The sequence below is a fragment of the Oryctolagus cuniculus genome, chromosome 1 (assembly GCF_051225735.1).
Source record: "Oryctolagus cuniculus isolate XC-2025 breed Fujian yellow rabbit chromosome 1, ASM5122573v1, whole genome shotgun sequence".
Taxonomy (NCBI): Eukaryota; Metazoa; Chordata; class Mammalia; order Lagomorpha; family Leporidae; genus Oryctolagus; species Oryctolagus cuniculus.
The window spans coordinates 13658841-13668456 of record NC_142867.1 but is presented as its reverse complement, the minus strand read 5'-3'; the positions used below and the strand labels follow the sequence as shown (position 1 = coordinate 13668456).

The following is a 9616-nucleotide window of genomic DNA, read 5'->3' as shown; positions in this document are numbered from 1 at the left end:
TCTGTCATTTTTTGAGTTTTAAGAGGACTAAAGGGTAGAAAATGAGATTGAGTTTTATAGTAAAAAAGGAAATGTTGAGACTATGGAGGATCAGCAAGCATTTTAGTAAGATGGGATTTCTGGACTATGAAACTTTCTAATTGATCTTCAGCTACATCTAATGGTTCTTTGTTAACAGCAGGGTGCATGGTATTCCAAAAGAGGGGAAATTGCTCTGTGTGACATGGGGGTTTTGAGTCCAGCCATTTCTATAAAGGGTGCTATTTACATAATGTTCTTTATGAGAAGATGATGGTTGTGGCAGGCAGTTTTTTGAAGACATGCTGAGGACTGTGATCTCCTTAATTACTATTCAGTTTTTGCAGCTTCCACGTATGCAACTTTTTAATTCTTGAAATTGTTTTAGTGCTCAGCCAAACACTTTGATAGCTTCTTTCATTTTCTTTTTCCCTTCTTTATTGTGATTATTTCATTTAATCAGTACTTATGATACATATCCTTTTATATTAACACATAAATGTACATATTTATGGGACACCATGTGATGTTTTCATACATGTACGCATAGTGTAATAATCAAATCAGAGTTAAGTATGTACATCTAACTTGTCAAGCATTTACCACTTTGTGTGTAAAAGCATTAGTTATTTCATGTAGTTGTAAAAATATATTGCACATTATCATTATCAATAGTCACCCTACTGTCTAATAGAATACCAGCATTTATTTCTACTAACTGAAACTTAGTATCTATTGACCAGTCTTTTCCCACTCTTCCCTCCCATCCCCTCCAGCACCTGATAACCATTATTATTTCTCAACTTCTATAAAAGAAACTTTTTTTTACTCCATGTATGAGATCATACGGACTTGTCTTTCTGTACCTGGCTCATTTTACCTAATGTAATGTCCTCCAGGTTCATCCATGTTTCACAAATGATACAATTTCATCCTTTTATGACAGAACAGAATTCACTGTGTGTTTATATCACATTTCTTTATCCATTCATCAGTTGATGGACACTTAGATTGTTTCCACTTGCTAGCGGTTATGAACAGTGCTGCAGTAAACATGGGGATGCAAATGTAGCGTCAACATACAACTTTCATTTTCCTTGGAGACACATATAGAAAAATTAATAGCATTACTTTAATTCTCAGTGCACTGTTTTTATAAAGTGTGAAGTATTGTCTCCTAGAAGGAATCTAGCCATCACTTCGGGAATAGCTGCTGAGGCATAATCAAGTCCATTAGAGAGAAATTCCAGAGGAAAATGCAGGAGAGTGTGGAAGCAGGGGTCCAATAGAATTAGCATAATCATCCCTGGTTTTATATAACTGGAATTATGAGGCAGATGATGATAAGCATTACAGAGACCTTTAGTTCTAGGTACGTTAGGCCTAGAATGATGAACTCAGTCCCTTCCATCTTGTCCTCCATGGATCTGTGAATCACAAGATGGCCGATAGCAGTGACAAATAAAGAACTGAGTTTTAATAAAGAAGTTGCAGTGAAATTAAAATATGTAAGTAACATGTAGATTATTTCCTTATAGAAATAACTTGTTCTGCAGATGTAGAGAATGCACATGACAAAAAAAAATTGGTTAAGTGAATGTGCTGTCTATAACATTATATACTGTTGAAATTGGAAATCCTTAGGGGTCATTCACCCAGCTTCTTAATTTTGTGTATTAGTAAACCAAGGTGCAGAAAGAGTTATATTTTTGTGACTTTTCCAAGGCAACAAATCCAGTATGACTCCATCTCCCAGGCTAGATCCCGTGAATCAAGAAACAGTTTACCTCTCTACGATGAACACATTCCAAGAGGCACACATACCCACAGTGGATCTTCATTATGTTCTACAAAATCACTGAAAACACTGAATTATGAAAAAATGAACTTTATTTATGCATGTTTTTCTTCTAAGGGAACTTATTTAATATATATTAGTGATTCATTAACACTGAATTCACAACCAACAGTATTACAGCTCATGCCTAGACAAAACTTAGCGAGCACATACACTTTCTTTTTAAGGCACATCACACAGATTTCTCAAACCTGGAAATACCCAATAGCACTTCAGCACCATCTTTGGAGAAATCACCAACAAAGGGCACAAAAAATGTGACACAACACTGAATAAACTACATAAAGAATACTTGTTTATATTATGAAAGCTGAAACAAAACAGTAGATCATTGTCTTGTTCAAACTCAGCTGGGAATGCAGGCATAAGGCAATTCATATTTTTCACCACTCTGCACATATCCTCAAATGACCATGAGAGCACTGTGAATGTTGATTGTGGGGGTTGCAAATAAATTTTCTTGAGTAGGCAGATTTGAAGTTAAAGAACCTGTGAATAATGCCAACTGGTCGTGTGTGTGTGTGTGTGTGTGTGTGCGCGTGCATGTGCATTCAATCCTCTTAATTGTGCTATGAGGATAATTGGTTATTACCCTCATTTATCTATTGACATAATTTAGGCTAAAAATGTTTGAATAATTTATTCAAGTTTACACAGGTATTAACTGGAAGAGTCAAGCTTTGTACCCAGGAAGACTAGTTCCCAAGTCCCACATTAGCTGATATTGAATTGAACTAATCCAATTCACATTATTCATTGATTTCTTTGGTCTAAGTTTATTGTTAGTAATCACGAGTATAGAAATGACTAAGAAACTCTACCTAGATTTGGAATTTACAACAGAATAACTGAGATAGATACTCATATGTAAATTAGAGTCAGTAAAATCAATGCAGCAGCAAAGGCCACTCTGGAAATGTGAACAGAAGTTAATACATCAGGTATAGGAACGCAAGCTCTGGGAAGAGGTGCATACACATTCAAATAGTAACCTATCATTTACTATCTGGGAAGCACTGTCCTAACTAAATTCCTCTGGGCCTCATTCACACAACGTGACAAACGGTAAGTAAAACCCTGATGAGTGCTCCCTATAACACGATCATTTGTATGAAGTGATGGCCTCCATCTTGCTTTGGTAAATGTAAGGAGCAATGTCCTGGTCTTTAGGTTACAGATTAGTCTCTAAGTCTGACCTTGGGTTTTACTCTTGTGTTCAGATTTGCTTTACGGTGAGCTCCATGTTGCAATTTTTCTTCATTTGAATTTGAAGCCTATATCACAGCTCCCATTAACTGGCAATCATTGTGCTGTCCCCATCTTCTCCTAGTCCCTTAACACCAAATTCGAGGTCTACATCCTAAACACTTTTGTTTTCCAAAGATAGCATATTAGCAAATGTAATATCTTTATTGGTGTGTACGATAGTCTATTAATTTCTGATATGAGATTGTTTTGGTGCAACAATATTTGCATTGTTCTCATGCATGGATTTCAAAATTTTTGCATCAAAATAAACATACCTTTTAATTCCATTTTCCATGACTTTTGAAGTATTCTTAAATAAAATTTTCATTCTATTCTATTATAAGAAACTCTACCTAGATTTCTATTCTATTCTCACAATTTTTTAAGTTCATACCATAATATTTATGCTGTAATTATGTAAGGATTTGTTATAAGTTGACATGAATAAAACTATATGTTATACAGTCTGACACCTTTATGCTACAATGCTGTAAGATAGTACAACTGTCTACATTTTTTCATGAAGGAAAGTGAGAATTGCAGAGGTGTATGACTTCCTAGGAGTCCACACCTAGCAAAACATAGATTCAAGGAGCAGACATTTGGCTCAGCTGCTTCAGACACCCACATTTCACATCTAGATGCCTAGTTTGAGTCCTGGTTACTCTGCTTCCAATCCATCTTCCTGTTAATGTGTGCCACAGGAGGCAGCAGTTAAGGTCTTTCGGGGATTGGGAAACTTTTCTCTGCCAAGGGCCATTTGGATATTTATAACATCATTCATGGGCCATACAAAATTATCAACTTAAAAATTAGCCTTCTGGGGCCAGTGCAGGGGTATAGAAGGTTCATCCTCCATTTACAGTGTCAGCAGCCATATGGGCACTGGTTCAAGTCTTGGCTGCTCCACTTTCAATCCAGCTTGCTAATAATGCACCTGGGAAAGCAGTTCTTGGGCCCCTGCACCCATGTGGTAAACTCAGAAGAAGTTTCTGGCTCCTGGCTTAGGCCTGGCCCAGCCCTGGCCATTGCTACCATTTAGGGAGTGAAGCAGTGGATATAAGATACCTCGCTCTCTCTCTCTCTCTTTCTCTCTCTCTCTCCCCTACTCTCTCTGTATCTCTGTTATTATCACCCAGCGACTCTACTACTGAGTGTATATCCAAAGGAAATGAAATTAGTGTGTTGAAGAGACATCCAAACTCATGTATTTATTCCAGCACTATTCACAATAACCAATGAATGGGATAAACCTAGGTGTCCATCAGCAGATGAAGGAATAAATAAAATGTGGTATATATACATAATAGAATACTAGCCAATCAAAAAAAGATTGAAATTCTGTCATTCATAACAATGATGAAACAACAGGACAGTATATTAGGAAATAAGCTAGGTATAGAAACAGAAAAACTACATGATCTCACTCATGTGTGGAATTTAAAATAGTTGATCCCCTGGAAGGTAAGAGTTCAATGGGGCTAGCAGAGTGGAGAAGAACTGGAGAGGCAGCTGAGGAAAGGCTACTCAGTACTCAAAATGTTACCGTTAGACAGCAGGAACTAGTTCTAGCATTCTATCGCACAGTAAGTTGACAACTATGTATATTTCTAAATAGTAGAAGAAATGATTTTGAATGTTCTCAGCGCAAAGAAAAAGATAACACAATGTATCCATGCATCTAAACATCACAAAGCACCCCATGAATATGTGTTGTTATGTGGCAATCAAAAAATTTTTAACAAAATATAAAGTACTTAAAAATTTTAAAAATAGTAAAGCATAACGTTGAACTAAGAAACTTAATAAAACCAGATATTACATCTTTATTAAATCAAATATTCATTTAAAACAAAAAAAGTTCAAAAGTGTAGAAATTAACCAAATAATTGCAACTATTCAAGGAGTATTTACTCCAGAGAAAAATGTAATAACAGTGAGCTTTCGGCATTTCAGCTTGCTCTATTTGCAGGCCCTGTGTTGGCCTTGAAACTCAGCAGACCAAACTACAGTAGCTCAGAAAAACATCAGCCTAACATCTAGAAAGGTGAATCAAATGTGTTTGGAATTTATGAAAAGGCCGCATCCTAGAAGGATGGCACGGTTTCACCTGTCTGGTTCCTCTCTAGGAAAGTCTCATTAGGTTTTATCTGTATTTCACTGACTCGGTTTACTGTGTGAGGAAAAAAACCTATTAACAGCGAGTTTACCAAAGCATTGAGCAGCAATTATTTAACACTGCAATTGCCTTAAGATGTAATTATCAGCTGCAGCAAACAATAATCTGATAAAACTGTTAAAAGACATTTTGGGAGAAAACAGATCTTCATAGAAGGACTTGAAATGCTCAAATGAATATCTGAGGTTCATGCAATTAGGCGCATGTGCAAGGCTTCCCGCCTGAGGAGCAAAGGCCTGAGAGGTTTTACCGCTTCCTCTTTGGCTGAGCGTGAGCAGGAAATGAAGACTAAAGCAGGAGGTGAACTGCTGAAGCACTGAGGACACGCTCTAACACACTACACAGAAACTACTCACACGGCTTGAGGAGATCAGTCATTTAAAAGCATGAATAAGGGCCTGCCTCTCCTGGAGCCCCCATCCTGGCTGCTATGACAGGAGGCTTCTGACTTAAATAAATCTTGCTTAGCTTAGAAAAAGAATTTACTAAAGTATGTCCAATTTTCAGTTGACCACTAAGCTGAGAAGACGATCTACTTCTACAGCAGCCACATAGAACAAAGAAAATACCGTTAATGTACACAACCCAGAAGAATCACTACCACACACACACACACACACACACAACTAAAGCAAATTCTAGGGAGGAAGGCAAATATGATTCCCAGATTATGCAACATTTTATTACTTAAATGCCAGATTTAATATATATATATACATATAGATATGCATATATATGTATGTATGTATATATATGTGTGTGTGTGTGTGTATATATATCATTTTATATATATATATATGTATATATATATATAATGACCCATACAACGAATACACAGGTTTTAAAACAGTTAACAGAAATTGTCCTTAAGGAAGCTTGAATGTTGGACTTAAATGACAAGTATCCAAAGTGGACTAAGTTAGCTTATTGTGGATTTTGTGAAATTAAAATGTGAATCCTAGAGAAGACTTTGCCTTCCCCACAGCGTTTTTAAAGGCATTCTTGACTTCTTTATTCCTCAGAGTATAGATCAGTGGATTCAACATGGGAATGACTATGGCATAGAACACAGATGCCATTTTGTCAGTGCCCATGGAGTGGCTGGAGCTGGGCTGTAGGTACATGAAGATACCTGTCCCATAGAAGATGGAGACTGCAGTGAGGTGGGAAGCACAGGTGGAAAAGGCCTTCTGACGTCCTTCAGAGGAGTGCATCCTCAGGACAGTGGTAAATATGAACAGATAGGAGACCAAGATGACCAGGATGGAAAAAAGATCATTGAAACCCACAACCAAAAAAATCACCATCTCAGTGATATAGGTATCTGAGCATGACAGAGCCAGCACAGGAGGGGCATCACAGAAAAAGTGATCAACTACATGGGATTGACAGAAGGACAGCCTGAAAATGTTCCCCGTGTGAATGGAGGCATTCAGGAAACCACAGACATAGCAACCTATGGCCAGACAAGCACACACACTTGTTGTCATGGTGGTGGTGTAATGCAGGGGTTTGCACACTGCGGCATAGCGGTCATAGGCCATTGAGGCCAAGAGGAAACTTTCAACAGTGATGAAAGCTACAAAAAAGAAGAACTGAGTAACACAAGAATTGTAGGACATGATTTTGTCTCTTAGGAGGAGTCCTGCCATCACCTTGGGAGTGATAGTTGAGGAGTAACCGAAGTCCACCAAGGAGAGGTTACTGAGGAAAAAGTACATGGGCGTGTGGAGACGAGAGTCCAATAGAACTAACCCAATAATTCCCAGATTTCCAATCAGACTGATAAGGTAGATGAAAAAGCAGACTATGAAGAGTGGGGTCTGCAGTTCTGGGTCATCAGTTAACCCCACAAGAAGAAATTCAGTCACCTCTGTACTGTTCTCCATGGGGAACTAAGTGACTGCCCTGTAGCAATGAGAAAAGAGAATCAGCACGTCCACTCTGTGCCTAATTTCAGTATGACAATAATTTGTTTCCAAGGAACCCTCATCTAAATCATGCCATGCCAAAAAAATGAATCTTGTATTCTTACAAATCATACAGTGTCCCAGATGGAAGAATTTTGGAGATAATTCAACTCAATCTCCTAACCTCATAGAAGAGTCAACTAAAGCCCAGCAAAGAAGACATCCATGCTAAGGGGAGAGGGCGTGGGAGAGGGGAGGGTTGCGGGTGGGAGGGAAGTTATTGCGGGGGAAGCCATTGCAATCCATAAGCTGTACTTTGGAAATCTGTATTCATTAAATAAAAGCTAAAAAAAATAAAAAAAAAGAAAACATCCCTGCTAGTTCATCAGCTTAATCACTAACTGGAAGAGTAAAAATTCCAATTGAAACTGTGTCAAACAAATGCAAACCATTCTTCATTTTTTACAAGAATATCTTTGTCCCTTAGTCCATTGGGATTACTACAATGAAAAACCTTGGGCATGGCAGTTTATAAATAGAACTTTATTTCTCACAATTCTGAAAGCTGGAAAGTCCAACATTAAGGCACAGATAGACTTGGTGTCTGGTGAGAAGACACCACCTATGCCATGAATGCCATAGATGGCATCTTCTGGTTGCATCTTTGAAAGGTAGATGAGCTGATTGGCTCTCTGGGACTTCTATTCTAAGAAATCAGCCCCATTCAAGAGGACTCCTTTTTCATGACCTAGCAATCACGTCCGAAAGGCTACACCTCCTAATATCACATTAGAGGTTGGGAATCCAAAATGAATTTTGGAGAGATGCCAGTAATCAAATAATAATATTTAGTAAAATTGATGCAATCCTGAATTGTTTTTTATTAATCCTTTCCATTTTGACAAGAACAGTGTTATGTGAGAGATAATTAAATGAGGCATATAATTAGCATACAATGATCTTATAGCATATTATGGTATACCTGGTGTTTAAACAATTGTAAAAATAGTGGAAACCATCTATAAGGAATGAAATACTTAAAAAATAACAATTAAGTTACATTCATACACTATTTACTACTACATCCAAATGACCTTGCTTAGATGGGAATTATCTGGTGCTAACTGATTCTTACACTCTTTAATTCTTCAAAACAATTCAGTTTAATCAATACCACAGATAAAGATTTCTCAAATTTAAAAAATGTGCTAGGAACTATTTCGAAAGATTTTACCAATTTTTCTCTCCACATATGAAATTCTTAAGTTTTAACCCAGAACTTTCATGAGGAAAAATAAAATTAAAATGTGGTTTAGTCTATTGAAAAGAAAGAATAGTAATAGTTCAGTGAGGCATTTGCTTAATTTTGTTTACCTCTTATTGGGCTTTGATGCACAGAGGTGAAATTTTCTTTTGCATTAGACTAAGATAGGATGCTTCGGTTTCTTTTGAGAACTGTGTATGACAAAGTTGTTTATTCTCCTAACACAGATCTCATGTATTCATTAAAAAATTACATGTTTCAAAGCTTCCTTGAAAACTTCTCCAATTCCTTCCCCTTAGATTAGTTTGTGTGACTTTGTGAAAATAATCTGTCTTTCTGGACCTCAGTAAAATAAAAATAACCAGATCCACAAATATTTGAAACCACTTCCAAATCCTCAAAACATCATCAGAAAGTTAAAAATGAGCCTGACTTTTCAATAACACCATTCAGAAAGTTGTATAATGTGGTGAGTACTATTCATGCTTTTTCCTTCTCCCTACAAACATTAAGTAATTCCCTATGCACTAGGTTGTGTACAAAACATTCCCTGACCTCAAAGTGTTTGGTGGAATGAGGCAGTCATTTATACTGATGAATATTATATACTGTTCTTTTTCTACATTCCCAAGGAGAGAACATTTTCTTACTTGCTCAGGAGTATGTGATAATGGATGATATCTTGTAAACTGTAGTCTCTTAGACTATGAAATAGTAAATAGTTTATCAGTAGATGATAATGACAGAAACAGGACTTGAGATCAGATTTCCCCACTGCCTTGATCATTGTATCTTAAGTAATTTTACAGATCCTCATTTGGTGCATTGGCTTCCAATCCTGACTTTGCCTTCATTTATTAATCTATATTCTTTCTTTTGATATTTAAAAAATATTGGTATGAGCTTCCAGATTTCAATAAAATTTTATATGATACACCATTTGATTCTCTCAACAAATCTGGATTAGTCAAATTAACTAATAATATCATATTCCTTGAAAAAGAAAAGTAATACATAGTTTAAATAATTTGTTCAAAGTCATGCATGCTTATACTTTGCAGAGACTCAAGTCCTTCTTGTGTTTTTTCCTTTGGCACATGATGAATAAAAATACTCTAAAAGAATTTTTTCAGTATTTG

General features: G+C 36.6%; 1 protein-coding gene across 1 annotated transcript; it reads right to left on the bottom strand.

Annotated features, from left to right (window-relative positions):
• Positions 1 to 6186: 6186 nt before the first annotated feature.
• On the bottom strand, positions 6187 to 7235 carry LOC100352387 (olfactory receptor 5B12). Its single transcript, XM_002709172.4, has one exon. The coding sequence runs from the start codon at positions 7190 to 7192 to the stop codon at positions 6248 to 6250; it is 945 nt and encodes a 314-aa protein (XP_002709218.2). The 5' UTR covers positions 7193 to 7235; the 3' UTR covers positions 6187 to 6247.
• Positions 7236 to 9616: the final 2381 nt, after the last annotated feature.

Excerpts from the sequence above, each read along its gene's own strand:
- LOC100352387 (XM_002709172.4), bottom strand. The coding sequence starts at position 7,192 with ATGGAGAACAGTACAGAGGTGACTGAATTTCTTCTTGTGGGGTTAACT.